The 26,425-nt window shown below is 57.0% G+C and overlaps 15 protein-coding genes across 15 annotated transcripts; 6 read left to right on the forward strand and 9 right to left on the reverse strand.

The window, feature by feature from the left end:
- Positions 1-241: 241 nt before the first annotated feature.
- Positions 242-2,508, reverse strand: BDY17DRAFT_112012 (transmembrane amino acid transporter protein-domain-containing protein). The gene is made up of 3 exons (XM_033729228.1): positions 2,231-2,508; positions 600-2,176; positions 242-541 (listed from the first exon to the last, which is right to left on the reverse strand). Exons 1-3 carry the CDS (start codon positions 2,349-2,351, stop codon positions 392-394), a joined length of 1,848 nt encoding a protein of 615 aa, XP_033592385.1. The 5' UTR covers positions 2,352-2,508; the 3' UTR covers positions 242-391.
- Positions 2,509-4,890: 2,382 nt separating this feature from the next.
- BDY17DRAFT_294286 (cyclin-like protein) lies at positions 4,891-5,954 on the forward strand. The gene has a single exon (XM_033733122.1). The coding sequence runs from the start codon at positions 4,959-4,961 to the stop codon at positions 5,859-5,861; it is 903 nt and encodes a 300-aa protein (XP_033592386.1). The 5' UTR covers positions 4,891-4,958; the 3' UTR covers positions 5,862-5,954.
- BDY17DRAFT_344603 (uncharacterized protein) lies at positions 5,955-7,243 on the reverse strand. The gene has a single exon (XM_033738063.1). It carries the CDS (start codon positions 7,118-7,120, stop codon positions 6,077-6,079), a length of 1,044 nt encoding a protein of 347 aa, XP_033592387.1. The 5' UTR covers positions 7,121-7,243; the 3' UTR covers positions 5,955-6,076.
- Positions 7,244-8,642: 1,399 nt separating this feature from the next.
- Positions 8,643-9,581, reverse strand: BDY17DRAFT_309115 (Alpha/Beta hydrolase protein; the record flags this gene model as incomplete). Its single annotated transcript, XM_033735286.1, has 1 exon — positions 8,643-9,581. One exon carries the CDS (start codon positions 9,579-9,581, stop codon positions 8,643-8,645), a length of 939 nt encoding a protein of 312 aa, XP_033592388.1.
- A 262-nt stretch (positions 9,582-9,843) lies between these two features.
- BDY17DRAFT_352410 (uncharacterized protein) lies at positions 9,844-10,595 on the forward strand (the record flags this gene model as incomplete). The annotated part of the gene is made up of 1 exon (XM_033738216.1): positions 9,844-10,595. The coding sequence occupies exon 1, from the start codon at positions 10,287-10,289 to the stop codon at positions 10,593-10,595; it is 309 nt and encodes a 102-aa protein (XP_033592389.1). The 5' UTR covers positions 9,844-10,286.
- Positions 10,520-12,228, reverse strand: BDY17DRAFT_352411 (uncharacterized protein). The gene is made up of 2 exons (XM_033738217.1): positions 11,047-12,228; positions 10,520-10,995 (listed from the first exon to the last, which is right to left on the reverse strand). Exons 1-2 carry the CDS (start codon positions 12,027-12,029, stop codon positions 10,773-10,775), a joined length of 1,206 nt encoding a protein of 401 aa, XP_033592390.1. The 5' UTR covers positions 12,030-12,228; the 3' UTR covers positions 10,520-10,772.
- Positions 12,229-12,428: 200 nt separating this feature from the next.
- On the forward strand, positions 12,429-14,204 carry BDY17DRAFT_247204 (glycoside hydrolase superfamily; the record flags this gene model as incomplete). Its single annotated transcript, XM_033730800.1, has 3 exons — positions 12,429-12,822; positions 12,880-13,089; positions 13,204-14,204. The coding sequence occupies 3 exons, from the start codon at positions 12,429-12,431 to the stop codon at positions 14,202-14,204; spliced, it is 1,605 nt and encodes a 534-aa protein (XP_033592391.1).
- Positions 14,205-14,790: 586 nt separating this feature from the next.
- On the forward strand, positions 14,791-16,641 carry BDY17DRAFT_322633 (GMC oxidoreductase; the record flags this gene model as incomplete). Its single annotated transcript, XM_033736846.1, has 1 exon — positions 14,791-16,641. The coding sequence occupies one exon, from the start codon at positions 14,791-14,793 to the stop codon at positions 16,639-16,641; it is 1,851 nt and encodes a 616-aa protein (XP_033592392.1).
- A 37-nt stretch (positions 16,642-16,678) lies between these two features.
- On the reverse strand, positions 16,679-18,506 carry BDY17DRAFT_352414 (beta-lactamase/transpeptidase-like protein). Its single transcript, XM_033738218.1, has 2 exons — positions 18,025-18,506; positions 16,679-17,963 (listed from the first exon to the last, which is right to left on the reverse strand). Exons 1-2 carry the CDS (start codon positions 18,417-18,419, stop codon positions 16,715-16,717), a joined length of 1,644 nt encoding a protein of 547 aa, XP_033592393.1. The 5' UTR covers positions 18,420-18,506; the 3' UTR covers positions 16,679-16,714.
- Positions 18,507-18,971: 465 nt separating this feature from the next.
- BDY17DRAFT_112064 (uncharacterized protein) lies at positions 18,972-20,142 on the reverse strand. The gene has a single exon (XM_033729229.1). It carries the CDS (start codon positions 19,717-19,719, stop codon positions 19,102-19,104), a length of 618 nt encoding a protein of 205 aa, XP_033592394.1. The 5' UTR covers positions 19,720-20,142; the 3' UTR covers positions 18,972-19,101.
- BDY17DRAFT_309121 (uncharacterized protein) lies at positions 19,917-20,429 on the forward strand (the record flags this gene model as incomplete). Its single annotated transcript, XM_033735287.1, has 4 exons — positions 19,917-20,091; positions 20,154-20,225; positions 20,279-20,331; positions 20,385-20,429. The coding sequence occupies 4 exons, from the start codon at positions 19,917-19,919 to the stop codon at positions 20,427-20,429; spliced, it is 345 nt and encodes a 114-aa protein (XP_033592395.1).
- A 136-nt stretch (positions 20,430-20,565) lies between these two features.
- BDY17DRAFT_315995 (alcohol dehydrogenase) lies at positions 20,566-21,672 on the reverse strand (the record flags this gene model as incomplete). The annotated part of the gene is made up of 2 exons (XM_033735969.1): positions 20,566-21,594; positions 21,649-21,672. 2 exons carry the CDS (start codon positions 21,670-21,672, stop codon positions 20,566-20,568), a joined length of 1,053 nt encoding a protein of 350 aa, XP_033592396.1.
- A 426-nt stretch (positions 21,673-22,098) lies between these two features.
- BDY17DRAFT_322637 (ClpP/crotonase-like domain-containing protein) lies at positions 22,099-22,965 on the reverse strand (the record flags this gene model as incomplete). The annotated part of the gene is made up of 1 exon (XM_033736847.1): positions 22,099-22,965. The coding sequence occupies one exon, from the start codon at positions 22,963-22,965 to the stop codon at positions 22,099-22,101; it is 867 nt and encodes a 288-aa protein (XP_033592397.1).
- A 361-nt stretch (positions 22,966-23,326) lies between these two features.
- BDY17DRAFT_315996 (4-coumarate-CoA ligase) lies at positions 23,327-25,201 on the forward strand (the record flags this gene model as incomplete). The annotated part of the gene is made up of 4 exons (XM_033735970.1): positions 23,327-24,401; positions 24,457-24,633; positions 24,686-24,835; positions 24,900-25,201. The coding sequence occupies 4 exons, from the start codon at positions 23,327-23,329 to the stop codon at positions 25,199-25,201; spliced, it is 1,704 nt and encodes a 567-aa protein (XP_033592398.1).
- A 139-nt stretch (positions 25,202-25,340) lies between these two features.
- BDY17DRAFT_322639 (uncharacterized protein) lies at positions 25,341-25,946 on the reverse strand (the record flags this gene model as incomplete). The annotated part of the gene is made up of 1 exon (XM_033736848.1): positions 25,341-25,946. One exon carries the CDS (start codon positions 25,944-25,946, stop codon positions 25,341-25,343), a length of 606 nt encoding a protein of 201 aa, XP_033592399.1.
- Between the last annotated feature and the right edge of the window lie 479 nt (positions 25,947-26,425).

Below are 26,425 nucleotides of genomic sequence, written 5' to 3' on the forward strand. Positions count from 1 at the left end.
GGAGGACGACGGTCACACGTCGAGATACTCGGCAGCATGCGGAGCGCAGATACGATCCGATGTGAAATTGGCAAGGTGCAGCAGCGAATGAGGATTAAACTAGAGAACATGATATTTGCATGTATATTGGAGATACAACAACAGGCACCGTCCCAAGGCCTAACAGCCCGTCGACGAAGGCCCAAGCCAGCTAGACAAGAAAGCGAAAGCCACGCCACCACCGACTATTCCGCCTTCGTAGAAGCCACTGTGATGCCTGCAACCCAGCTTCTGAACGAGTTCGATTTCGCGAGCTCGACGTCCACGGGCGCTGCAGGCGAAGAGAAGACAAGAGGCTGATGTCTTGGGTCGGGCGGCGGCAGCAAGCAGTGCGGTCGTTTCCGGCCATGGCTTAGACTCCGCTGCCGTAGTTGGTGGGGTAGCTGGGGCCCTTGCAGGCCCACGGCTTCGCAATACCCGCCGCGAAAGAGCTCTGCGCCTGCTTGACGCCAGCGTAGACACCGAGAACAGAGTTGACGACGGCGGCGACGAACATGAGGATCTGCAGAACAAGCGTTAGTGTGATATTCGAGAGCAAGGTAGACGAGCACGACACTTACCAAGAACGCCTTGGCATACCAGAACTTGGAGAAGCCGCGAGACCAGCGGGACTTGTCCTTCCAGGTGTCGACGCGGTTGGAGCCCGGCACCATGCCGGGTTCCCACGGGCGATCGCCCTTGAGGGCATCGATTTGCATCCAGAAACCGACACAGAGGAGAGGGGGGAAGGTGTAGGTGAATTGCAGGATGAAGAGGGCGCCGACGATGGTGACCAAAGCACTCAGGAAGGGAATGGTGACGGCGATGACGTATGCGACGGCCCAGTAGACAATGACGGTCAGGGCGAAGTAGAGTCTTCCCCTGCCGGCAAGGAAGGACGGGAACTTGAAGTAGGCGCGGAGGACGTTCTCGTAGAAAACCTTGACGCCGATGTTGCCGTAAAGAACGGCGGCGATCATGATGGTGAAGAGGCCGATGACGTTGTTGGCGTAGATGATGGCGCGGTTGGAGAAGTCGAGACCGGGAAGGATGGAAGCGTACTGGCCTTGGTAAGAGTAGACGAGCAGACCGAAGAGCATGTACGTGAAGAAGCAGAAGAACTGCGCGCAAGCGGCGGCCTTCCAGAAGTCGTGGGGCTTGCGCATCTCGGCCATGAATTCGGGGAAGATCATGGCACCACCGTAGGCGAAGACGGCAAGCTGCACGCCCTCCACCTGGTTGAACCAGCCGTGTGCGTAGGCGGGGATCCAGGTGGAGACATCGATCGGCCCAAGAGTGGTGTGGTAGGAGTATTGGGGCACGGGCGCCGAGGTGGCAATGCCGTAGAGGGTCAAGATCATGGTGACGATATTGAGCCAGATGTTGCAGTTGGCGAACCAGGCAAAGTTCTTCAGCGACTGAATCTGGCCAATGAAGGCGCCGATGAAGTAGAAGACGAGGCACATGATCAGAAAGCAGGTGCCGGCGCGGAAGTCAGCCAAGTCGGCAAGAACCTGGGCGTTTCCATTGATGAGGAGGGCGACGTTGAAGAGGAGCTGGCCGGATTGGAAGATGTTGAAGACGTGTCGGACCCAGCGGCCAAAGACACGCTCACCAAGATCGGCATAGCAGATGACGGGATATTTAACGCTGTCCAAGCTCAAGTAGAGCTTCCAGATCACCTGACCGGCGAAGATGGCGAGGAGGTAGAAGAAGAAGTAGACGAGGACACCGGCGATGTAGCCCATCTCCTGGAAGGTCTTGGACGCGGCAGTAAAGCCGAGAATGTCGGTAGTGATGAGGTAGAAGACGGCCTGCCACGAGGCAACACGCAGGGCACGGTAGAGGCGTTCGCGCTCAGCAGTGCTGACCTGCGATGGTTCGCCATGGGAGTCCAAGCCGCCGACAGTCGCGCCAGTACCCTTCTCGGTGTCGGTGCCTTCAACGCCAGGGGCAGGGCCTTTGGCGTTGACCTCATCGTCGACCACGACCGGGTTGGGCTCGTCACCCCAGACGATCTTGTGCTTCTGGCCGGTCAACGTCTTGTACGCGACGGTCCACGAGGCATCGGGCACGGGGCGGGGGTCTTCTGCCTCGCGCTGGCGCTCAATGGCGGCGTAGTGCATGTAAACCTCCAGATGCTGCGAATTGGCATGGCCTGTTGGTGAAAGTCAGTGGGTGGCTGGTGCAAACAGGCGACAGCCACACTCACGGTCGTAGAAATCCTGGTTGATCTGGAAGGCCTCCTGATCGTGGATAGACAGCCTCTGGCCGAATTCCGTGCCAGTCAGCTCGCCGCCACTAATGGCACCGAGGGGAGCTGAGATCGACATGTTGCCGGTGGGCGCCCGTAGGTCTTGCTAATCACAAGGGACGGGAGAGGGTAAAGAAGGGAGGGGAAGAACGAAGGGATGCTGAGGAGGGAGAGGGCCACCGTGGGCGAACGAGGAACGCACGATTGATATAACCCGCGGGGGGGGGCCAGGCTGGGCGAGAGCAACACACGGGACACCCACCCACTGTCTTAATTGCATTCAACCGAGCCACCAATCAATGGCCAACACGACCATTCCAGAAATGGTTGGTGCGAGCCGGTAGCGCGGAAGAGCAGCAGGGTCTGGAGGGCGACTAGAAGTCGGCGAAGGCGGATGGAAGGGCTCCAAGCACGCGACCATGCCAAAAGTGGAGAAGCGACCATGCAAGGTTCTACCAATGTCACCCCAGATGTCCACAGACTCGACTATGCATGCCGCGTGATATCTCCGGGGAGGTGGAATCCGAGAGCTGATCAATGGCCGCGATCCGGGCAGACCGATTCTAGCCGGGCAGCACACCCCATCTTTCGCGTGGCCCATCCTGCGCACTCATCATTACCACCAATGCCTGCTGTGCACGACCTCCCCCACCACCCGCCTAAACGTGAGCGGTGGAGTGGGTGGGGCGCGTTATCTTTCCCATGGGGGCCATGCGTGATTTGGATGCCGTCCATCCTTTTGCCTTATCGTGGCCGGATGCCAATAATCTCTGATAAGAGCAAGCTCACTCAAGCAAATCCGACCAAGCTTTCCAAGCATTGGCCGTGATGGTCGCGGGATGTGCATGTAGCCATGCGTCGCGGCTTGTTTCGATGCGCACTATCGCTCTGCCAAATGAACCGCCAAGCTGTGGTCTGGAACATCTTTTCACCCGCAAATGAGTGCGCGAGATCGCAGCGCGGTGCACTAGCCGGATGGAGGGAAGATCCGCTCCACACTCCGCACTAGCGTGGGGTGCGGCAGCAGAGCCAGGCATGGATAGCGAAGGCGAGCCACGAGTTTGGCTGCAACGTGGATGAGTCCTGATGCATGCGGGTCGCTGCGTGCTGTTCCTGCCTGATTAGCACCGGTGGCGATCGTTTCGGCGCCGCCGCCGTCGAGATCTTCTCCGGTGCATGCAGGTGGCGACCGCGGCACGGCGGAGGGTGGTGCCAACTTCGGGCGCACACTTCTCGTGTAGACAGGGCGAAATCCGGCGGTCAGAACGCCCCGAGTCAGTGCACAAAGTCCCCAGGTTCCAGTGGGCAGCCATGAGTCGCGACCCACAAAGCCGAAGAGGCTCAAGCGAGTGCGCCAGTTTCTCATCCATTGCCCCGCACTCAAAAAGCAAGGCGAATAGAGCAGAATACGGGGTATCCCAGGGTCGGGGGTATGCCACCTGCGCTGTAACCAAAGCTCCGATCTGCGCTTGGCTCTCGGTTTTGCCAGCTTCCGCCCTGAACCGAAAGTGTAATGGCCTGTTGGCTTTCCAGTAGTGTCGGCTGGGGAAATTGTAATTCCAATCCACCGCGGCAGACTCCAGGGCTTTGTTTCGCCGCCACAAAGGTTGGCCACTTCGAGGGGAGGCTAGGCGATTCCACACGTGGGAAAAATGGCACCGGCTTCGATGCCTCGATCGTCAGGGCATATTGGTCGCTGCCGCCAGCCGTGGCCGCGGGAGAGTCAGCAACATGACCAAGGCCGAACACTTGGCATCGCGCCCGGCAACAGCTTGGCGATGTCGGGCTTGTATCGACTCCATCTCGAGTGGTATCGCGAGCCACGAATCGTTCTGCGGCGCATGTGGTGAGGCGAGGTGAGGTGAGCGTGGTTGTTGAGGGGTGCGCGGCCTCTTTAAGTAACAAGAGTCATCTCACCCCTTGCGCGGACATCGGAGTTCATTCATGAGCTTACGCCGACATGGATGCTCGCAGCCCTTCGCAGACGAGTCATCGGCAAAAACGGCATGACTTTACGCGAATGCACGTCTGATTGAGCGCCACTGCCCGAGGGCAGATTGAGGACTACTGTAAGAGGTATGGTCTTGATACCCAACGCGTAGAACATTAGGATATGAGATGAACCCGGCCTTGCGTCCGGTCAAGGACACCACGGAACTCTATCTTGTGAGACGTATGCGTTGCTGCAGTGCACGTCACTGCAGTACACGTCTAGTAGTCATGATGAGGCACACTGGGCAGACTGTTCATGCCCGATCCTCTGCGGAAACGAAGGCACTGCCTGGCTTCATGCACGGGGTTGAAGTGCGTCTGGACTTGCGACTGTCACCCGCACCAGTGGCAGGAATTGAGAGGCTTCCAAGTCAAGTAGCTTCATTGGGATCCTAAAGCTTGTTGAAGCGTCGAGCCGTTGGACTTTGCCTACAGATCGAAGGCATGCCGTGGGTGGACGAAACCAGAAATAATCGAGGACAAGGTGCGGGCGTTTGTTGCTGAGTTGCAGCCAGGAGAGGCAGCAGGCCCAGTATCACGACTTCTGTCATTTGCGCCATTGGATGCTACGACTTATGTCACGATACTCAATTTGGCAGCAACACCTTCGCCAGCCTGACCAGCCTCTGTAACATCTCTTTTTCCATCGCGTTAAAGACACAATCTCGCTCGTTTGCAGGGGCTCGGCTCCATAATGGCTATAATCACAGGACTCTCCCATCTAGCTAATCCATTGGCCACCGCCGTCCAGCTCGAAACCTCCTCCAGTCACCTCGATGGCATCCCCAAGGACCTCGAAGACTGGGTACGATTCGAGAGCTCCAAACTCCTCCAAGCAGCAGGGATCCTCTTGCGCCTTCCGCAAGAACTCATTGCTCAATCTATCATCATTCTTTGCCGTTACTGGATCGGCGCTGATGGTGGGAGTATGCTGGACCATGACCCCAAAGATGCCGCAGCCGCGGCGCTGTATATGACGGCCAAGCCTTCGCCTCATCCCGTCAGTGTGAGGCAGGTTTTTGTCGTCTTTTCTTACCTCACCTCCCGTTCCGGCTTCGACTACAAGATGGCCAATGAGGGAGATGTCACCAACTGGCACATCTCCGGGGTCGACTACGAAGCCGCCCGATCACGACTTTATGCAATCGAAGCGCATATTCTGCAGGTTCTCGGACTTGCAACACACGTCGCGCTCCCCTTTACCCTGTGCATCAACTACCTGCAAACCCTCGACGTCTTCAAAGCCTCGCGGCGAGAAGGCGAGGCCGTTGCGAAGCTCGCGTTTCAACACCTCAACACCGCTCTCCTGAGCCCGCAACTGCTATATCTCACTCACCAACCGACTGCACTCGCCACGGCCGCGATTTATCTCGCTGCGCGTGAGGTCAAGGTCAAACTGCCCGAGACGAGCTGGTGGGAAGTGTTCGACGTGGACCGCGAGGAACTCGGGTTCTTGGCGGTGGCGATGAGGAGTGTGGAGGGGTTTGCGAGGGAGGAGCGCCTGAAGTGGGAGGGAAGAAGAGTGCCAATGACGATTGAAGGCCTGCGGGAGGAGATTGAGCGGAGGCGAACCCGGGAGGTCGGCGGTGCGAGATGACCGAGTCACGTGATAAGTACAACGGTGGCCGGCTTCTACCGTCCACTGTGGAGCAAGTGATGATCATGCGCGAAGCAGAAAGGGCAGCATTATATGTCATAAACGGTGCATGAATTCTGCTACCTAGCTATGCAGATGATAAGATCGACCAGCAATCTAGAAACATCCCACAAACGCAACCCGTCCCAACCATTTTATCCCCGCGTACAAAGCATCTAGCTACTGTCCACCTTGAAGAAAGTGTCAATCGTCTTGAGCATATCCTGCGCAATCATCTGGTGCATCGTCGTCTCCGGCTGGTCATTCGTGAACCAGAAGAAGGGGCGCGCATGCGTCCACTTGGGCGGCACGGCGCACTCTTTGAAGTGGTCCACCGGGTTGGACTGGTTGCCGGAGTCGCACAGGAAGTACAGCGGCTCCGTGTACCCGTACTGGTTCTTGTTGTTCATGATGTCGATCATGAAGCTGTACACGTCGTAGTAGATGATCTTGTCGGCGTACTGCGAGTTGGCGAGCGCGTTTTGCGTGAAATTGTTCGCCGCCTCGATCACCGTGCCCCAGTTGTCGGCGCACACGGTGTTGTTGTGGCACAGAAAGCCGGCGGTGATGGGCGCCGTTTGGATGGGGAACAGGTTGACGTACATGACGGCCGGGGCGCCGGTTTCGATGAGGTGCTCGATCTGCTGGAGCAGGAGGGTGGTGAAGTTGTTGTAGAAGGCGACGTTGGGCTTCGCGTCGGGCGTGATGAGCGTCGGCGGCTTCACGTACCAGTTGGTGTGCTTCTTCAGGTCGTTCTGCCCGATCCACATGAACTGCAGCGCGTTCTCGATGTTCGCCGGCTTGCCTTTGGCGGTGTAGTTGCTGAAGATTTGGTCGTAGGTCGACGGCACGGGCTTGCCCTTGTACAAGTCCTTGGCGGGAGTGTAGCTGTTGTCGATGGTCGAGCCAGCAAGACCGCCACCGTACGAACCACCCCAGGCGTAGTCCTGGAGGGGAACGTTGAGCAGTTCGGCGAGGTAGGTGGGTGCTACCGGGCCGTCGGTCCACGTGTAATATCCGTAGATGTTGTTGGGGTCCAGGCCGTGAGCGTAGGAGCCGTTGCCATTGTCGCTGAGCTGATCGCCGAAGACGACGAGCTCGTTGAAGGGGTATTTCGATGTGCTGGGCTTCTTCTTGGTCGTGCGGGCCGCGGCCGAAGAGAAGTAGAGTGCCTGCACGGCTAGAAGGGAGGCGAAGCCAGTGCTACTGAGAGTCCACATGTTGGCAGCGTTACAATGAACGGTGTGAGTGATGGGGAGGTAGTTTGGGAGTCCAGAGTGCGAAAACCCGGCGAGTAGAAAGGTCTTTTATATGACGAGAGCATGACACAACGTGCGGTAGCGAAGATGGGTTCGAAAAGGGAGAGATCATGGCTCGCTTACGGTTGAAGAAGAGTTTAGGGGTTCTCGGGATCGATGGTCAGATCGGAAGTATTTTGGCAGAAACGTGGGAAGAGAAGGGACAAGACGTCAGAAGCTTGATGTGTCTTGGAATCGGGTATTTCTGCTGGAAGATCGACAATGCCATCGACATCAGACGTAAATCGAATTGCGCTGGGCTGCGATGCACTCGTTGTATGAATTCCGGGCGGCTGAAGGTGCAGATGGGAGGCGTACATGACCAACCGGTAAAAGTTGTCCGCAACCGGCATGTCAGTTCAAGGGGCGTTTGTTGGCGCACGCCCATGTGGACTGATGACATCTGTGGAGCTGTCGCGTCCATGGGCATCTAGGCCGGCAAGCATTAGGCCGGGCGAAGGCTAGCCCTGCAGGCATGCGGCGTTCCCTTTGTGGAGGACTGTAGGCTGAAGGCGGGTGGCAAATGGCTCACCTTATTCGATTACCATTGCTGCAGGACGTCATCCCGGCTTGTCGTTGCCATTCAGGGTGAGAATACACCCTGGTGCACCTTCAGCATTTGCGTCATCTCGCCCCTGGAAAAGTGGGAGGGCAGAGGGCATCGAGCAGGCATTCGATGCGCGAGCCTACGCAGACGAATGCGGTGTCGTTGCGCGTTGCGGAGAAATTAGAGTTTTCGGTCGCTACCGAACAACGGCCCACCCTGTCGAGCCTCTCGCAACAGCCCGGCAGGAATAAGGTTGTGGATGTACGAGCAAGCGAGCGCCAAACGATGCCCGCCTTGCTGCATCTGGTTGAGCGTTGACTGTCACCGCCGTGTGGCTGGACCATTGCCCGGGCGCGAGGACGGCATAGTCGGGATACGGGTCAATCGCCGCTCACCGGCCTCACCTGCGCGTACAGATGCCTCCAGCCACAGTGGATGCCGGCCTAGACGAAGGCGCCTTTTTACCGCGGGATTGCCAGCCTTGCCGCTTCGCATGGGTGAATATCTTAGGTACATGCGCACACCCAAGGTCAAGCTACCGCCACAGTGGGCTTGTGCCTAGGCGAAGGCTTAAGCAATGCTTGCCACCAGCCTTGCCCAGCCGCAAGCATGCAGGCATCAGCGTCGCCTGAGAGGACCTGATCAGCGTGCAGTATTCCTCGCTATCTTCCCTGCAGCCGAAGAGGGCCTCTGCATTTCGCGGTTCGCCCGACCCATGTTGCAGATCTTGTCCGCGTACAGCCACAACCAGGTCTATATTGCGGACTACATCATCGATGTCATACGTTCCTCACTCAGCCGGATTCCCGCCCATCCGCGCCGTCTCACATGAGCCTTGTATGAGCCAAGTCATTGCGGCCGGAACGTCCCCCCGTCGCCGATAAGTCGAGCCTCACTTCATCGCTCTGCCGTTTGACCCCGATCCAGCCAATCAAAAATCTCCCACGTGACTCTCTCGGGCTGGTCAATCATTATTAAATGGCCCGCCTCAGGGATGACGACAAAGTCGCGGAGGCAATGGTTCAGCAATTGAGCCAATCGATCCATCTTCTCCCTCGGAATCCAATCGTCATTCGACCCCCAGACAATCTTAACAGGACACTTCACGTTCGCGTAGAGATTCCTATCCAGCATTTCGTCATTCGCCTGGGCAATCTGTCGGACGAAGCTGCGTTGCTTTGTCTCTAACGCGGCCTCCGACGCATCGCCATCCAGGCCCGCAGTCCACGGGATCGCCAATGCTTCTTCCCAGCCGGAGGCTAGGGTGCGCGGATTGAAGCATGCGCTGCGGATCACGCTCCGGACGATCGCCTCGAAGGTCTTCGAGGGTAGTTGGAGAAAGACGTGCGGTTCGGCACGCACCATCTTGTAGAAGCCATCGCCCCATGGCAGCACGGCGTTGGTGTCCATCAGGAGCAGAGAAGCAAAGTCGCATCCATGCAAGAGGTGAGTGCGCAGGGCGATGGCTCCAGCAATGTCGTGTGCGATGACGGCCGGCGCCAATGACCCGGTGAGATGCAGGTGGCTGAGCAGAGCGGCGAGTGCGGCTGCTTGGAAGCGCACCGACGTGTCGCCATCAAACATTGCGTTTTCTGTCTTTGGATGAGAGGCCTGGAATGCCTGAGACTGGCCATAGCCCGGCAAGTCGTAGAGAAGGACGCTATACCGCCCACTGGCGATCATAGCCTTTGCCACGGGCTGGAAGACCACTGATGACCACGGCGTACCGTGAACAAAGGCGACTGTGCTACCTGGAGATTGCTGATTACCCGCTGACTTGGAGAATGTGTATTTTATGCTCCATCCTTCGAAAGCGAAGGTGGAATCCAAGCCCATGTCGAGCTACAACGCGGACAGACTCGTGCTCTGCTCTGGATCACTTGGCGGTCGAGGACAATGAGGGGCATGAGCGTGTTTGAAACAAAAGGGATGGTGATATGATTCAAATCTCACCATCATAGCGTATTCGGTCAGCCCGTGTAGTGACGCACATCCGGTTACCAAGCAATCCATCGGCCTGGTTAGGGCTGATTGTGCAGTCGGACCCTTACTCTGGGGCACTCGAGACTGATAGACCAGAGTCTGCGAGCATGAGTATCTCACATGCTCGATGTAAAGGCACAGCATCTTGCGTGTGCCCTGCGACCAATACGTGACACTTATGTAAGGCAGTCGTCTCAAAGGGCAGTCCTGCATTCCCGCGCGGATGCAACATCGTCCGGAACACGCGGCACAATGTGAGCTGGCACTGCAACCATGCCTTTGCTCCCCGCATCCCAGACGACGCCTGCGCATTCTCCTCGACCTGCTCATCTCTCTGCATCCGCTATTCTAGCCCATTGCTTTGAACATCAGCGTTCTGCAGAAACAAAGGCCGCGCTCGCAAATCTCTCCGCATCCGCCGCCGCCGTTCCCCGCTGTCTCATCAGTGCCGCCACCACCACCACCACCCGCACGCCACTTCAGCCATCTCTCGGCAGGCAACACCTTACCACACGTCCACAACCCCTCATCTAGCAAACCTCAATACCAACCCCAAAAATGGTCGCCACCTGGGCCATCCCCGTCGGCGCCCTCTGCGGCCTCTCCGCGCTCGCAATGTTCTTCTTCTGGTGGTGGTTCCCGCGCGTGTGGCGCAAAGGCAACAACCAAGAAGGTGAAATGATGGTGATGGAGAATGCGGCGCGCCAACGGCATCGGGCCATTATCGCTGCTGCGCAGGAAAGGGAGGCGTTGGAGAAGGAGGGCGGGGGGAGGGTGGCGCTTCGCGAGGTGGCGGGGCCGGTGGGCGAGGAGCTGCCTGCGCCGCCGCCAGCCTACTATTCGGCGCCGGTTTATTCGACTTATTGAGCAGTGGAGGGAGGAGGGACTGGAATGGGACGGACGATTGACGACGAAGGCATGGTGTTTTCGCGAGCGCTGAGATTAATGGATGAAAGATATCATGATTTGCCAGACGCTTTTAGGATACACAGCGTATTCGCTTCATTACAGTAGGCGCCCTCATACTCATCCCAACCCCACCCTCTAGTTCTTCGACAACTTCTCGACCTCCTGCATGCGCTTGTCCAAGACCTGCTTGATATCTGAAATGGTGCCCTTGGCGATGTCCTGTGCTTGCGAGCCCTCTTTCTGGGTAATGTCCCACAGTTTCTGCAGCTGCGGCATGATCTCGCCGCCGTTGGGGATGTTCTGTAGCCAGCCTTGTAGTCCGTGGTCCGAGGCGTACTTTTGTGCGCCATCTTTGACCCTGTTGAGGTGTTAGTCGAGATATGTGCAAGAACGTGACAGTGATTCTCACTTCTGGGCGTAGTCCTTCAACTCCTGCGTGTTGCCTGACGACACAGCGTTGCGCACTTTGTCGATCACCTCCTTGGTGTTGCCCTGCTTCAGCGCGTCCATGTTCTGCTCCACAAACTGCTTCACTTCGGGATTCTTCTCGAGCATGGGCTTGACCTGCTCCCAGCCCTGGTTGAAGGCCTCTTCCGACATCTTGCGCAGCTTCTCCACCTTGTCCTGCACAAGGGTTCTCGCGCGGTTGAGGTTCTCCGGCTGCAGGCCGCCCTGTACGATGGTTTGCACTTCCTTCCACGTCTCATCAATCTCCTTCTTCGCCTCCGGGCCGATGCGATGTCCAAGTTGCTTGAGCTGTTCCGCCGAGCCGCCGAGCTTCTCCTTCAATTGCGGATGGTTGTTGAGAATTTCCTCTGCAGCATCCTCGGCGAGGGAGAAGAGTTTCTGTAGGTGTTTCGAGAGGACGTTGTAGGAGTCGCTCGCCGTCTCCAAGCTCAAGCCCTTCTTGGAAGCATCACGCAGCTCGCCGTACGCCTCCTTCACAATGGCGTCGACTTCGTCGCCATGCTTCTGTCGAACGGTGTCGAGGTCCTTGAACGCACTGTCCACGTACTGACGGCCACCGGGAATGAAGGCAGCGTACTTCTGCGCACTCTGCTTGATCGTCTCGAGCGCTTGGTTGGCGTCGTCGGGCGTGTTCTCCTCAAACTTGACCTTGAGTGACTCGGTGGCTTTGTCATAGTACCCTTTGGCCGACTTGGCCGTTTGGACTGCGGTTTTGGCGCCGGAGAAGTGGTACCAGGAGTATGTCACTGCGAGTGCTGCAGCCGCTCCAACGAGTCCACCAGTAGCAGCACCTGAAACACCACCGGCAGTCTGCGGGTTGGCTTCACTCGAGGCGAAGCGAGGGCGAGGAACATTGCGTTTGGTCAGGGGGGCGGCTGTGCGGGCAGCTCTTGCGCAGCGAACGGCGGCACGGGTGGAATACATGGTGGGAAGAGTGTGATGGTATGAGGGGGAGAATGGAAGTGAAAGATAGAGAGAACGATGAAGGGAGGCAAAGATTTGGTGAGCTACTCTTTCACATGGAAACTACTTCGGTACGCGTCGCGAAAAATCGTGGCAGGAACGGTTTGGCATGTGGAACGGTGACGCACCGCGCCATCATCACCTCATGATGATGCCCTCGAGACTTGTGGGGTAAAGCTGGATTTGGAGCAGCTCGCGAGCTCTCTGGGCCTAGCCCCGCGTGCTGCCACTGACACTAACCGGATGGGGATCCTGCCGCCAGCTCCCACAGTCCGTGCGAGCATCTCCACGACCATGACATACACTCGGCCTCTTCCGATCGGAAACGAACGACGCCATGTCCTTGATCCGCTCGACATCATGTCCACGAGGCATGAGTCGCGCAATCACGTCCTCCTCCAGACCTTTGAATGGTACACGGAGCCTCCCGAGAACACATCCCACTACGCCTCGTTAACCCAACTCCTGCCATGGTTCTGCGACATTGGAATTACAAGCCTCTGGCTTCCTCCCGGCTGCAAGGCGAACAATCCGCGGGGCAATGGCTATGACATCTACGATTTGTGGGATCTCGGCGAATTTGAGCAAAAGGGCAGCAAGAGCACGAAATGGGGCGGTCGGGATGACTTAAATGCGCTCATACGCAAGGCGAAAGAGCTTGGCGTCGGTGTAATATGGGATGCCGTGTTGAACCACAAGCAAGGTGGAGACAGCACAGAAAGTGGTATTTGGGCAGTTGAAGTGGATCCAAAAGGTACGGCTTGCAAACTATTCGATGACAACAGTGGCTGAGAGGCACGTGCGAAGCAAGATAGGAGGTATGAAATCCGCCCACCCAAGCAGATTGAAGCTTGGCTGCGATATGACTTTCCTGGACGAGAGGCGGAAGGGATGAAGTACAGTGGAATGAAATGGCGGGCTCATCACTTCAACGGCACCGATTGGGATCAGAGGGCGCAGAAGAATGCCATTTACAAGCTGATCGACGATCCCTCCACACATCCACCGTTTGAACAGCCTCGTGTTCCTGGCTCAGATGGCCACGCTGCACCCCGCGGTCGGCTTTCCATGCTGCGACGTCGATTCAGCAGTCAGTCCGGGAAGCAGAAATATCCTGCTCCTCCTCGACGGCCAGGAAAAGGTTGGGCCGACGATGTCGACGGGGAGCACGGCAATAACGACTATCTCCTCTTCTCCAACATCGACCACTCCCATCCGGAAGTCCGACAAGATCTTTTTGACTGGGGGTGCTGGATGGTCGATGACGTGGGTGTGCAAGGCTTTCGTCTCGACGCCGTGCAGCACTTTTCATACAGCTTCACTAAACAGTGGATCCATCACGTGCGCAAAGCCTGTCAGCAGATAGGGGACAGCGAGTCGTTCGTGGTGGGCGAGATCTGGACGGGTGAAGTATCCCGCATCACGAAATGGCTGGATGCTGTGCAAGAGCGGCAGGCACCGCAAGTACACGCCTACGACTCCCCACTGCTGTATAACTTCTCACGCATATCCGAAGACGTGAGAACGAAGTCGAAGAATGCAGACCTGCGGACGATTCTTCGAGGCTCACTACTGGAGCAAAGAGCAGACGCCGCCGTAACGATTGTAACGAATCACGACACACAGCCCGGACAGACCTGCTTCACTCCAATGATGGCTATACTCAAGCCTCTCTTCTACGCCTTCATCCTCCTCCGTAACGAAGGCTATCCCTGTGTATTTTGGGGTGATATCTTTGGGACGAACGGACCGCATGCAGAGGGCCCACCATGCTTGGTACTCGATGAGCAAGGCAGAAAGCGCAACGTGCTGCTGGACCTCATCTACTGCAGAAAGTTGTTCGCCTACGGCGCGCAGCGCGACTATTGGTTTAGCAACAGCTGCATCGGATGGACGAGGGCTGGCGACGAAGATGATTCGGGCTGTGCTGTTTTGCTGAACATCGGACCCAAGGCCGCGGTGCAGAGGATGCAGATTGGGAAGAGTGGAGAGTTGTGGCAGGATGCCTTGCGCCGAGGCCATCGGGATGTCAAGATCGACGCCAGAGGCTGGGGAGCATTTGAAAGCCGGTCGTATGCCGTCGCGGTGTACATTCGGAAGGATGCACTGGAGAAGTCGAAATTTCCGGTACAATAATCTTGCAACTCATCATGCGGATGTACCTGGACGATATACTTGTAGACCAGCACGGGGGGGGAGACGATCGAATATCTGGACGATGAGGTGGCTTCGCCAAGTAGGAATGACCTATCCCAAGCGCAGCGCACTCGGCACTCGGGCGCAGCGCTTGGCGACACCTAGGCAATCCACGGATGCATGCCTTTTCACCACCTACAAAGACACGCTACCACCCACTCTCGACTGCTCTAATAATAAATCAGCTGTCGTTGTTGCGGGCCGCACGACACAAGCATATCGCCACTCGTCACCGGACCTGCTTCCGGCGGCATGGCCGGCCAAATCCAGCTTGCCGCGCCAGCGACTTACCTTGTGCACGCTTGCTATTGAAGATTGGCGGCATCTCGCTAGCAAAGTGCCCACCTGGAACTCCACTGCAGTGTTGACGTGGCTCACAGAAAGGCGTGTACCCGTCTTCACGCCCAGAGATCTCGAATCGCATTTCGCTCGGTAGGCTGGCGCCCATATGACCTATTTATCTCTCTCATCTGCTCTCCACTCCTTTCGTTTACTTTGCTACTTTTCCAACGCTGTTTCCTTCACGATGATGACCTGCATACTGACGGCGCTTGTTTTCACTACCTCTGCTATTCTTGCCGCACCACTCTCTTCACGCACAGGCAACATCGTCACCCAAGCCTCCGGCTCGTACGACTTCGTCATCGTCGGCGGAGGCTTGGCAGGCCTGGTCCTCGGCGCTCGCATCTCCGAAAACCCCAACCTCAGCGTGCTTGTCCTCGAGGCTGGCAGCGATGGAGAGGCATACAAGACGCAAATTGACACGCCGGGTCTTGCATACTATGGTGATTTGTGGTCCGGGCCGCTCAACTGGAAGTACTACACTACTCCCCAGTCGGAGCTGAATGGACGGAGCATGATCTGGCCGCGAGGCAAGGTATTAGGAGGCAGCTCCGCCATTAACGGAATGTACATTACGCGCCCGAGTGCAGTGGAAATCGATGCCTGGGCCGCGATGCTGGGCGGTATGGACGGCGCCGAGAATTGGACGTGGGACTCGCTGTACAATGCAATGAAGTCTAGCGAGGCTCTCACGCCGCCTTCTGCCGCCGTAGCAAGCCAGGCGAATATCTCATACAACCCGGCGAGTCATGGGTACGGCGGGCCTATTGACACCACCTGGCCGGGCTACACTTTTCCCATCAACGGGGCTTGGTCCGATGCTTGCGAGAACGCTGGAGTGCCAAAGACCGACGATGCGTATGGCGGCAGCAACTCGGGTGCTTATATTGCTGCTTCGTCGATTGATCCCTCCAGCTGGACGCGCGCTTCTAGCAAGACGGGATATTTGGACAATCTGCCATACCGTTCGAACTACCATGTCCTTCCGAACGCTTTCGTCACTCGGATCCTCTTCGACAACTCTGCGAGGGGTGAAGTGACAGCCACGGGAGTTGAGTATACAACTGATAATGGCGCGACGCGGTCCACTGTGACCGTCAACAACGAAGTGATCCTGGCAGGAGGCACCATCGGCAGTCCCACAGTCCTGATGCACAGCGGAGTCGGCCCGAGCGACGTTCTCCGCGCCGCTGGCGTCAACGTGGTAGTCGATCTTCCCGGCGTCGGTGAACACCTCATGGACCACCTAAGTCTCCAAACCACCTGGGCCAGTATCGAACAAACCGCCGGCGCTCTCTACCAATCCGGCACGCAAACCAACAACCCCGCCTTCATGTCCTACATCAACGACGCCGTTGCCTTCGTCGACGGCCCCACCCTCCTTGGCCCCAATCTCCCGACCTTCCAATCGAACGTCCTCTTCAACCAAGCCTTCTACGCCCCCAACACCAGAGACTCCGTAATGGAAGCCAACACCGCCATCACCGAAACAACAGCCAAAACAATCCTCCCAAGCAACAGCGGCATCATCGAAATCCTGCTCCAAAACACCGCCGCGAACGGTACGGTGTTCATCCAAGTCACGCTCCAGCATCCCTACAGCCAAGGCAGGCTATGGATCACGTCCAACGATCCAATGCAATACCCCTCCATCGACCCTCGCTACCTCACCAACCCCGCAGACCAACAAATCACCATCGAAGGCCTCAAGCTCGCGCGCCGAATCGCCCAATCGCAGCCACTGGCTTCCATCCTGAAAGAAGTCACGCCCGGCGAAAGCGTGCAGAGCGATGAGGAGTGGCTGCAATGGGTGCGTGCGAACTTGTTCACGGAGTTTCATCCTTCGTCTACGTGTGCTATGCTGCCGCGCGAGCAGGGGGGTGTGGTCGATGCGCGGCTGCGGGTGTATGGGACGCGCAATGTGCGGGTGGCGGACGCGAGTGTGCCGCCTATTGCGTTTTCGGCGCATTTGCAGGCTTCGACGTATGGGATTGCGGAGAAGGCGGGGGAGATAATCAGGGGGGAGTATAGCTGAGGGTGTGAGCGTTGATGATTCTTGATACTAGGTTTAATGTCTAGTCTTATCCTGTTTTCCCGACGTGAACGCTTCACGACTGCTTTTTGAACTCCACCTTCCTCCCGAGAAAGCAACCGATCGTCACGCCCGTCACGGCACCGCCACTCCGATGGAACACGAGCGTCCAGTCTCCCGGCGGAGAGGCATCCATTCCACGCGGACAGCTCAGAATCCACACATCCTCGCCAATATACCGCATCAACCACACCGGCCCCTTGCCCAGAAAGCCATCAAAAGCCCCGTAAAGCGTGCCCTTTTCGCCCGTGCAGAGGAATGTAGACTCCGACTCTTCGCACCGGTAGACGCCTGCGTAGTCTGCGCCTTTGACGTTCGTGACTGCTTCTTCGCTCGCTTTGGCGAGGCGGTGGGCGCGCGCGATGCGGTTGTCGTCGGTGCGCTTGAGGGTTAGGACGTCGCCTTCGATTGTCGCTTCGCCTTGTTTGCACTCTGCTTGGCTGGCGGAGGTGAGGTCGAACGTTTCTTCCGCCCGGTTATAATCGATCAGGACTTTGCCGGGTTTGTCGGCGACCGTGCGGACGCTGGTATGCAGTTGCGTGCCCTCGTCGAGATAGCTGCCCGCCCATTCTGCGGCCGCAGTGATGTGCGTCGCGGGCTCTGGGTCGGTGTGTCCCAGCACCGCTTTGAAAATGTCCTCTACGATGCTCCCTTTGGCATTTTCGAAGTTCAGCATGATGATGACGGAGAGTTGCTCCGACGGCATGTGGACGCGCTGCAGGCGGAAACCGCGAAGCGCGCCGCCGTGCCCGATGACTTCCTTGCCCGCGAGTTTCACGCGTCCCAGGCCGAAACCGTAGCTCGCGGGCATTCCGTCGTTGAACTTCTGCTGTTGCGAGTTGTGGTGGTATAGGCTTGAGGCATCGGAGTAGCTGGCTTGCAGGTACCTTTCGTAGGCTATCATGTCTGCGAGAGAGGCGCCGATGCCTGCGTCGCCGGCCCATTCGATGCGGTTGACGGCGGGGAAGTAGCCGAGTTCTTCGGTGCCTTCGTAGCCTACGATCGGGAGGGGGATGCCTTGGGTGTTGATGTAGAGGGAGGCGGTCGTCATGCCGGCGGGGACAAAGACACGTTCAGACAGAAGCTGGGAGAGGGATTGGCCAGAGACATTCTCTAGGATACGGCCGAGGACGAAGAAGTTGACGTTGGAGTAGGAGAATTCGCTGCCCGGTTTGAAGTGGAAGGACTTTGTTAGATCGAGGGTCTTGGGGGCATCGGAGGAGATTGAGAAGGCCTGGTCGGGAAACGCGCCGTATAGAGTAGTCCTGCAAAACATAGCATGTCAGTGTTGATATTGATGTAGGACAGAGATAGGCAGGCTCTTACATAACCCAATAATCGCGAATCCCCGATTGCATATTAAACAAATGCTCCAAGCGGAGCTCCCCACCCGGATGTCCATCAAGATGCGGCAAAAGTCTCTTCATCTCCGCCGTCATCAGCTCCCACGGACTCTGGTCCTTCATGAGCATCGCGGGGGTAGGATTGCGGCATAGCGAAGTCATAGCCAAGCAAACCATCTGCTTCGAAATGGAACATATGGGCAGTACCGTGGTGGCGCTCATGGGCACCCGTTGTTCCAGATTCGCATAGCCCCATGACAGTTGGGAGACGACCTCGCCATCTTTGATCACCGCTGCTGAACCGCCGGGGCCTCGTGCTTTGTGCGGGATGGCGGACAGGATGCTGTCGATTTCGGCACGTGATTTCGTTGATGACATGGTGGGTGATTGGACGGACGGACAACCAATGCTTTCTTGATTCGTAAGGATGACTGACGTGCAATGGGAGTCGAGTACATGCAGGTGAGGTAAGACGAGGGAAGTTTTGCGTGTGGGGCCCCGAGGTTTGGTTTGTGGAGATGCGGAGGCCTGCTCCGTCCTTTCCATGCGGCTGCACGCGGCCCAAGCCTTGCCTCGACGCCATCATTCACTCTACGATCGTGCTATCAGCCAAAGCGATCCCGGCCGGACTTGACAAATACATTTCCTGTAACGATACAGCGCGTCAGGGCATCGTCTTACCGCCGTGCGCCTGTTGTTCCACCAAGCACCCGAACCGGACGGAATTGATCGGAGGATGTGGTACGGCGTGTTTGACACGTGTCTGTGGTCAGGCACAATTTCAAGCCCGCCGACCATAATGACGTCGAGGAGGATGAATTCAACAAAAATAGGCTGTTCCAGTAATAGCGGGTACTGGTTGACGAGAAGCAGTGTGTGCACAGCCTGCGGTGGAGGAGCAAAGAATGCTCGCTTCGCCCGTCGATCTTGAAACAGTCAGTACCTCTGATTGACGCCGCGACACCAATGTGATTCAATAGTCAATGAAGTAGTACCCAAGGCCACCATGTCTCAAACACCCCGAGCAGCCGTCTTTCAGAGTCGAAGATCATGTGCTAATTCAGCCATCGATTCCCGTAACAGCGTCACCACCGCCCCTCCATCCAGCCATCCCTGCCTTGCCACGAGAACGTGAACACTCCGTAATTGGCTTAACTGCATTCCGGTCAACAAATCGCTGGACTGAAACGAAGTCCAGGGGGAGTGTCTCGTCCACGCAATACTCCCCTGCTTCCGATGTAAATGCAGGCGTCCGTTCGATCCCGACGACATGCCAGCGCGGCCGAGGAAAGTCGCAACTCCGACGCCTGAACACGAGTCTGACGTACTCCTTCGATATCTCAAGGTGTACTCGGAGCGCTGAAGTCCCAATCTGGTGATGAATGGGAACGCAAACCCCTGTGCGGCGGCACCCATTCGGACGAAGATCTGCATTCTGCGTGTTACAGGCCGTCAGCAGCAATGCTGCGCTGCACATTCTCCGCCTCGTTGACGGGTGGACACGAGAAAGCAGTGCATTGGAGCGTCGATCGCAATTTGTAGCGCACGCAAAGAGGCGAGGGTGAGGGCGCGCGTGTGGTGGCACAAGACGTTTATCCCTTGTGTGTTGTGCTTCCCTTACGTCGGGACTTTCTGGCAGCGGTGCCACGCCTTGGCAGGGCGAAAACACTTGCAGCATTCCTTGCACCTGCTCGGGGATTGTCGATGACGCAGCACGGCGAGGTCGATGTCGAGGATCGGGTTATAAAAGTCGTGTTGATTCCGTTTCGTTTCGTTTCTTTCCTATCATCATCGTCCAGATATCGCAACAAGTCCAGCACTCGTTCAAACACACACTTTCAACACTTCCATCACCCAATCAATCAATCACTCAACATGCACGCCTTCTCCCTCCTCGCTCTTGCCGCCTCGGCCATGCTGGTCTCTGCCGCCCCCTGGGAGCAGCCCAGCCAGCCTCAGCCGTGGCAGCCATCCCCGCCCCAGCAACAGCAACCCCCTCAGGGAGGCAGCTCGGGGAATCAGCAGCAGTGCGGCCAGAACCAGCAGCAAGGTGAGTTGCACAACCAGCTACTCTTTCGACTTCTTCCGCTAACATGAACTCTCTTGTCGTAGCTTGCTGTGATTCCGAGGACAATGCCCCGGCTCTCGGATCTTCCTGCTCGCTTTCGCTGTTGAGCGATATCCGTACGTATCTCCGTTGTTCTCGCGTTTGACGGTATGCTGACAGACATTCTCAGTGGGTGGTGGTACTTGCAGCGGCAGTGTTCAATGCTGCCAGCTCAACGAGGACGTAAGCGGCTCTGTCTTTGACATGACCAGATCTTAAACTGACACGTTCCACAGGACTCCATCAGCCTCGTCGACCTCTGCGTTCCCATCCAGTTGTGAGGGATGATGGATATTGATCCAGCCTTCGTCAAGGGAGGGTGAAGCCTCGTCCAGCACGGGCAAAGTCGGTCCTTACAACAACAGCAACAAAAGCAGCACGCAGAATTTCGTAGCCAGAGCAGCATTCCCAACGTAATCAAATCTTACTCTTGCTCTCCACGAACGAAACCACCATCCTCTTCTCTGCCGTTCCCTTGTTCATCTCGTCCCACATCTGCGGCATTTCGTCGAGGTTGCGGAAGACCACATCGGGGATGATTCTGTGCTTTGCCGTGAAGTCGACCGCTTTTTGCGCTTCGGCTACCGTGCCGTTGCTCGCTCCCTTGACTCGAAACATGCCAAACGAGATCTGGTAAGCGCGGAATTGAAGCGGCGTCTCGGGCAGTCCAACGATCATGAGCACCCCATCGAACGCCAGGGCCTTTTGAGCAGTGGCGTACGCGGCGTGGGAGTTGCTAAACACCGCAGCAGCGTGAACCCCCCGTTTGCCCGTCAACTTCGGCAGTTGCCTGTTGAATTTCGGGTCCGACTTTGGATTGAACGTTGCGTCTGCACCCGTCTCCTTGACGATGTCCAGCATGCGGTCGTTCACATCCAATCCGATGACTTTGAGACCCATGGCTTTGGCGTAGCGTGTAGCCAGCTGTCCTAGTCCACCGCAACCGATAATCGCAATCCATTGACCAGGTTCGAGCTCGCATTTATCCACGGCGTGGAAAGCAGTGATGCCGGCGCAGAATAGCGGACTCATCCTCTCAATCGGCAAGGCATCGTCAAGGCGAAGCGCATTCTGCCAGTCAATGACTGCATACTCGGCGAAAAAGCCATCCGCGCCCAACCCCTGAATCTTCGCCCCGCCGTTCCTCGGCTTGGTGCAAAAGGTGCCGTGCGCGATGCACCCATCGCAGTCAAAGCAGCAGTCGATGACGTAGAACATGCCGATGCGATCGCCGATTTTGAAACCTTTCCCTTCCGCTGAAGGATGGATTTTAGAGATGGTGCCGACGCCTTCGTGCCCGATTGTGAGGGGCCGGGTGATGCTGTCGGGTCGCACGCTCATCATGAGATCGGAGTGGCAGAGAGAGGCGGCGGCGACTTTGACTTGGTACTGGCCGTCTCCGGGCTCGGGAATGGGAATGCGGTTAATGAGGACTTTGTCGTTTGGCTGCAGACATGGTGTTAGTCGTGGTATGTGTTATGTATGATCGTGCGTCCTCACCTTATCGTACTGCGCGGCTCTCATTGTTGCTGCCATGATGCCTGTTTATTCGGTGTATATGACACGAAAACTGTGTTAACTGGGCTGCCAGGGAAATATCACAAGTCTAGTAGCGCGTCGTTTCTTGGAAAACAAATGAGTCGAGCGGAACAATGTCTTGGTTAAGGTGAGGTTGATGGACGGTAGGAAAGTCGCAACTTCCCCGCACTGTCACCCGGCCGCTTCGGCATTCGGAGGTAGGTCGGCTGTATTGCACAGCAGGATTGGTGGTGGTTGGATGGAACTAGACATCACCTCCACGAAATCTGATGAGGCGATATTGCGGTCAGTGCTGTTGCTGGGACGATTGATACATCGATGGAAGCAGAGGGCTCTCGGCCTCGCCTAATCCGAGTACAGCCTCGCCATATCAATATATACCTTGATGTCATTGCACGTAGGCCACACGCATCACCGCCTCTTCCCCAAGAAACGCTTCATATACTCCTTCGCCTCCTTCCCACCGTCCTCATACGACTCAGCTAGCGCCTCAACCCCCGCCTCAATCCCCTCCTGCAACGTCCCATGCTCCCACCTCCTCATCAACCGCTTTTGATTGCGAATACTCTGCGGTCCCATCCCAACAATCGTATCCACCCATTCCTCCACCGCCCGATCCAGCTCACCCTCATCCTCAACTATCCGCTCCACCAGCCCCCACTTCTCCGCCGTGTCCGCCGGGATGTTCTCCGCGAGGTACACGAGTCGTCTCGTTCGGCCGATGCCAATGTAGCTAGGGAAGAGCGCCGCTTCGACGACAGAGGGGAGTCCGATCTTCGCTTCGGGCATCCCGAATCTGCTCGCTTTCGTGACGATGCGTAAGTCGCATGATATCATCAACTCCAGCCCCGCGCCTAGTGCATACCCGTTTACGCGCGCGATGACGGGCACAGGCACATTCTGCAGCGCAACGCACGCCTCGTGAACGGGGGCGATGTACTTCCGCGCATCATCTGCGGAAGCCAGACGACTCAATTCCTGAATATCTGCGCCTCCAATCCAAGACGCTGCCTTTCCTGGTGAAGTGGGAGGCGCGCCGCTAAGAACAACGACTCGGAGGGCCGGGTCTTTGCCTAGCTCGCTGCAGATGGCGATGAGTTTTTTGAGGAGCCGGCCACTGGCGACGTTGAGTTTCGTCGGGTTGGAGAAGATGATGTGCGCTACGTTGTGGCCTGGTGAGTGCTCGTGGACGGTGCAGAGGATGTCGCCGGATTCGCTTTTGGTGCTGGGTTGGATGTGCTCGCCGAGTTGTTGCAGGCGTTTCTTCGCTGCGAACATCCTCGCCGTGGGCTATTCTTGAGGTTCGAAGGAAGATGTGGGAGAGCGCCTGGGGTTATTCTCCTTTTGTCTCGTAGTCACGAACGGTAATCGTTCTTGGCTACCCACGTTGTCCGTCAATGCACAACCGCGGTTGTCGGAAATCCATCTTCCCCAGACCAGGGTTACCGACTGCGGAGGAGGGGCTCCCGCAACTTCCTCTTTCGTCACCTGTATCCCAAGGCAGTGTCGTCTATGTCCCACACTATGAAAGAAATATGACCACGACCACGAGGTGTTACTGACGGGCTTCCTGCTGAAAAACAAATCCAACAACACACTCGACCAATAATCGTAATGTAAACCCCAAGCCATCAACAAGATGCGAACATACAAGTCTCACCACGAGGATATCGACATCCCAGATCTAGACATTCTCACCCTCCTCTTCGAGTCAGAATGGTGTGCCGCCAAGGAAGAAACAGTCATCCACGCCGAAGCCGCCAATCCCTCCAACAGCATCACCAAATCACAGGCTCGGGAAACGGTCAAGCGAATCGCCCACGTCCTGCGCAACAAGTTTGAGATCGGTAAGGGCAACGGTGCAGGGAAGGATGTCGTCTTGTCGGTTGTGTCCGGCAGCCCTTTCATTCCAGTACTGTTCTACTCTATTGTTGCCGCAGCAGGAGTGTACAGCGGCGCTTCAGGCGCTTTCACGGTGACCGAGTTAGCAAGGCAGATGCAAGATGCAAATGCCAAACTACTCCTTTGCTCGCCCGAGTACGAGGACCTCACCGTCACCGCAGCGAAGAAGAGCAACATCCCCCTCTCCCGCATCCTCATCATCGACGCCAAAACACCGGGCGACTGGAAACTGCTTCCCGTAACCGGTGACCGCACAAGAAACGTCCTCGACTTACAACACGGCCCACAACTAGAATGGAAGCGAATCACCACTCAACACGAACTAGAACAAACCACCACCTGCCTAATGTACTCCTCCGGCACAACTGGCCTCCCGAAAGGCGTGCTCATCTCCCACCGCAACCTAGTAGCCTGCAACGTGTGCGGCATGCACATAACGAAATCCTTCCTCGCCCAGCGCGAACGCGAAGGCCGCCCCTTCGAATTCCGCACAATAGCGCACCTCCCAATGGCGCACATAGGCGGCATCAGCTGGTCGTCGCTCAACCCCTTCTATCTAGGCGGCACGGCGTATTGGGTCGACAAGTACGATTTCGAGTCATTCATTGAGTATCATCGGCGCTACAAGCTTACGACGCAGTGGACTGTGCCGCCTATCTGGTTGGCGATTGCGAAGAGTGCGGCGGTGACGGACCACTTTGATACGCTGCAGATTGCTTGCACGGGGGCGGCGCCCATGGGGCCGGAGTTGACGAAGGAGGCTACGCGGAAATTGGGCACGGGGAAGATTCCGATTATTGCGCAGCTTTGGGGTGAGTTTTATTGTGTCTTGAGAAGCGAATGGTCAGTTTTATTGATGATGGATAGGTGCAACGGAGACCACCGGCAGTATTTCCGGAGTCGACTGGGGCTACAACGACGAGACGTGCAGTTCCGGCGCGCCCTTTCCCAATCTCAGACTACGCTTTGTCGACGACAATGACCAAGACGTCGAGCCCGGCCAGCCAGGCGAGATTCTTGTCGCCGGACCATTCGTATGCCAAGGTGTGTCTTGAACAGGCCTCGGTCCTGTTTGGCGTCCACTCACCTTTCACAGGATACCATAATCGCCCCGAAGCGAATGCATCCTCTTTCCTCGACGACTTCTACCGCACCGGCGATATCGGCATCTGGCGCGACGGATTGATCTACGTCGTCGACCGGAAGAAGGAACTGATCAAGTACAAGGGGCTGCAAGTTGCTCCGGGTAAGTCGAGCCAACCCTTAGATTCCAATCTCCAGAATTCCACACAATGCTGACATCCTCTTAGCCGAACTCGAAGCCCTTCTAACCTCTCACCCCAAAATCGTCGACGCGGCAGTCATAGGCGTGCAAGACGAAAGTCGAGCAACTGAAGTGCCGCGTGCGTTCATCGTTGTGAAACCTGGGGTGAGCGTGGAGGCGGCGGAGGTGGTGGAGTTTGTGGCGGCGAACTTGGCGAACCACAAGCGGTTGAGAGGTGGCGTTGAATTTCTCCAGGAAATCCCCAAGAGTGCTTCCGGGAAGATACTGCGGAAGGAGTTGAGGCAGCGGGTGCTGGAGGAGGAGAAGCGGAGGGGAGCGAAGCTTTGAGCGTGTGCCCTGTGAAGCTTCTGTGCGAATTGGCTGTTGGCGACGCATAGCCCTTCGCCAATTTCAACGACGTTTCGCTCTCCCGTCAGGACTCGCCGTCAGATGCACGTTAGATCAAACGAGTCAAAACTTTCACCCTTCACCCCTTCAACATCTCCGCCTCCATCTGCGCCATGGTTTCTGCCAACGTCCGTTCTTCTTGCTTCGGTGCTGGTGCCTCCTTCCCTTCAGTCTCACCCTCAGCATCTCGACCCTCAACCACCCTCGCCTCCTCCTCCATCGTCCTCGCAAACCGCCGACTGGGATCAAAATTACTCAGCTCCTTGACCAACGCATTCAACTCCTCCCCCTCCCTCATTAACCGCGCGCCCATCGCCAGCTCCTCGTTCTTCAGACTTTTATACCGCTCCGTCCGCTCCCCTTCGCTCATCTCCTCGACCTCAGCCTTGAACGCCTCCAACCGCGCTTCCGGCGCCTGGGGATCGCGATAAGATTCCGACTGTAAATCCGTAAGATTGAGAAGAAGCGTCTCCAACGCCTCGTCGAATCTCGCCGCCTGCTTTGTAGGCAGTACATGCGCCATTTCACGCAAGGGGCCAAGTTGGTAGTGGCCATCGATTCCGTCCGAGTGGATTTCATCCGGTATCGCTCCTGCCGCCGCCACGGCTTTGTCGAAGCTGGCTTTCCATCGTATGAGCTGGCGCTTGCTGTTTGCTAGCGCTTCTTGGTCTGCTCGTCGGAGCATGACGTGGGTGTCGGCGTCACTGATGATTGGATGGATGGAAGTAGAGGTGTCGTCGCTGAGGGCTGCGGGGGTTGCCGTGGAATCTGTGGATGCATCGGAGAATGGGCGGGAGGAGTTGAAGAATTGGGAGGGTGGTGATCGGAGGGAGAAGCGGGCGCATGAGCGCCGGAAGAGTCTTGTTACATGCCGCTGCATGCCCGCTGCATACGTGTCGACCTGTGGAAATTGACAGGCGAGGGAGGTAGAATACACGATCGAGATGACGGAAGCTGCAGTGGGGGAGAGCGCTAGTCGAAAGAAGTTTAGCGTCCGCTGTCAATGCCCCACGAATTCGAGCCGGAGCCTTATCCCGACATGACTTGCTGATACACGCCTCGCACAACAGTTCCTGGAGCCGAGGCTCGAAGTAACAGGTGCAACCATCGCAAAGATAGTCGGATCATACTCGCGGACCGTGAGACGCTTTGAACTCGGTAGAT

This window comes from Neohortaea acidophila (genome assembly GCF_010093505.1).
Source record: "Neohortaea acidophila strain CBS 113389 unplaced genomic scaffold BDY17scaffold_3, whole genome shotgun sequence".
Classification (NCBI taxonomy): domain Eukaryota; kingdom Fungi; phylum Ascomycota; class Dothideomycetes; order Mycosphaerellales; family Teratosphaeriaceae; genus Neohortaea; species Neohortaea acidophila.

What these genes read in the sequence shown, in the direction of transcription:
- BDY17DRAFT_112012 (XM_033729228.1), bottom strand. Translation starts at nt 2,351, where the DNA reads ATGTCGATCTCAGCTCCCCTCGGTGCCATTAGTGGCGGCGAGCTGACT. An exon ending in CAACCAGGATTTCTACGACC is followed by an intron (nt 2,177 to 2,230) that starts GTGAGTGTGGCT and finishes TTTCACCAACAG; the next exon opens with GCCATGCCAATTCGCAGCAT. An exon ending in GGTATGCCAAGGCGTTCTTG is followed by an intron (nt 542 to 599) that starts GTAAGTGTCGTG and finishes CTTGTTCTGCAG; the next exon opens with ATCCTCATGTTCGTCGCCGC.
- BDY17DRAFT_294286 (XM_033733122.1), top strand. Translation starts at nt 4,959, where the DNA reads ATGGCTATAATCACAGGACTCTCCCATCTAGCTAATCCATTGGCCACC.
- BDY17DRAFT_344603 (XM_033738063.1), bottom strand. Translation starts at nt 7,120, where the DNA reads ATGTGGACTCTCAGTAGCACTGGCTTCGCCTCCCTTCTAGCCGTGCAG.
- BDY17DRAFT_352411 (XM_033738217.1), bottom strand. Translation starts at nt 12,029, where the DNA reads ATGTATTCCACCCGTGCCGCCGTTCGCTGCGCAAGAGCTGCCCGCACA. An exon ending in TTGAAGGACTACGCCCAGAA is followed by an intron (nt 10,996 to 11,046) that starts GTGAGAATCACT and finishes ACACCTCAACAG; the next exon opens with GGTCAAAGATGGCGCACAAA.
- BDY17DRAFT_352414 (XM_033738218.1), bottom strand. Translation starts at nt 18,419, where the DNA reads ATGTCATCAACGAAATCACGTGCCGAAATCGACAGCATCCTGTCCGCC. An exon ending in ATTCGCGATTATTGGGTTAT is followed by an intron (nt 17,964 to 18,024) that starts GTAAGAGCCTGC and finishes TATGTTTTGCAG; the next exon opens with GACTACTCTATACGGCGCGT.
- BDY17DRAFT_112064 (XM_033729229.1), bottom strand. Translation starts at nt 19,719, where the DNA reads ATGCTGCAAGTGTTTTCGCCCTGCCAAGGCGTGGCACCGCTGCCAGAA.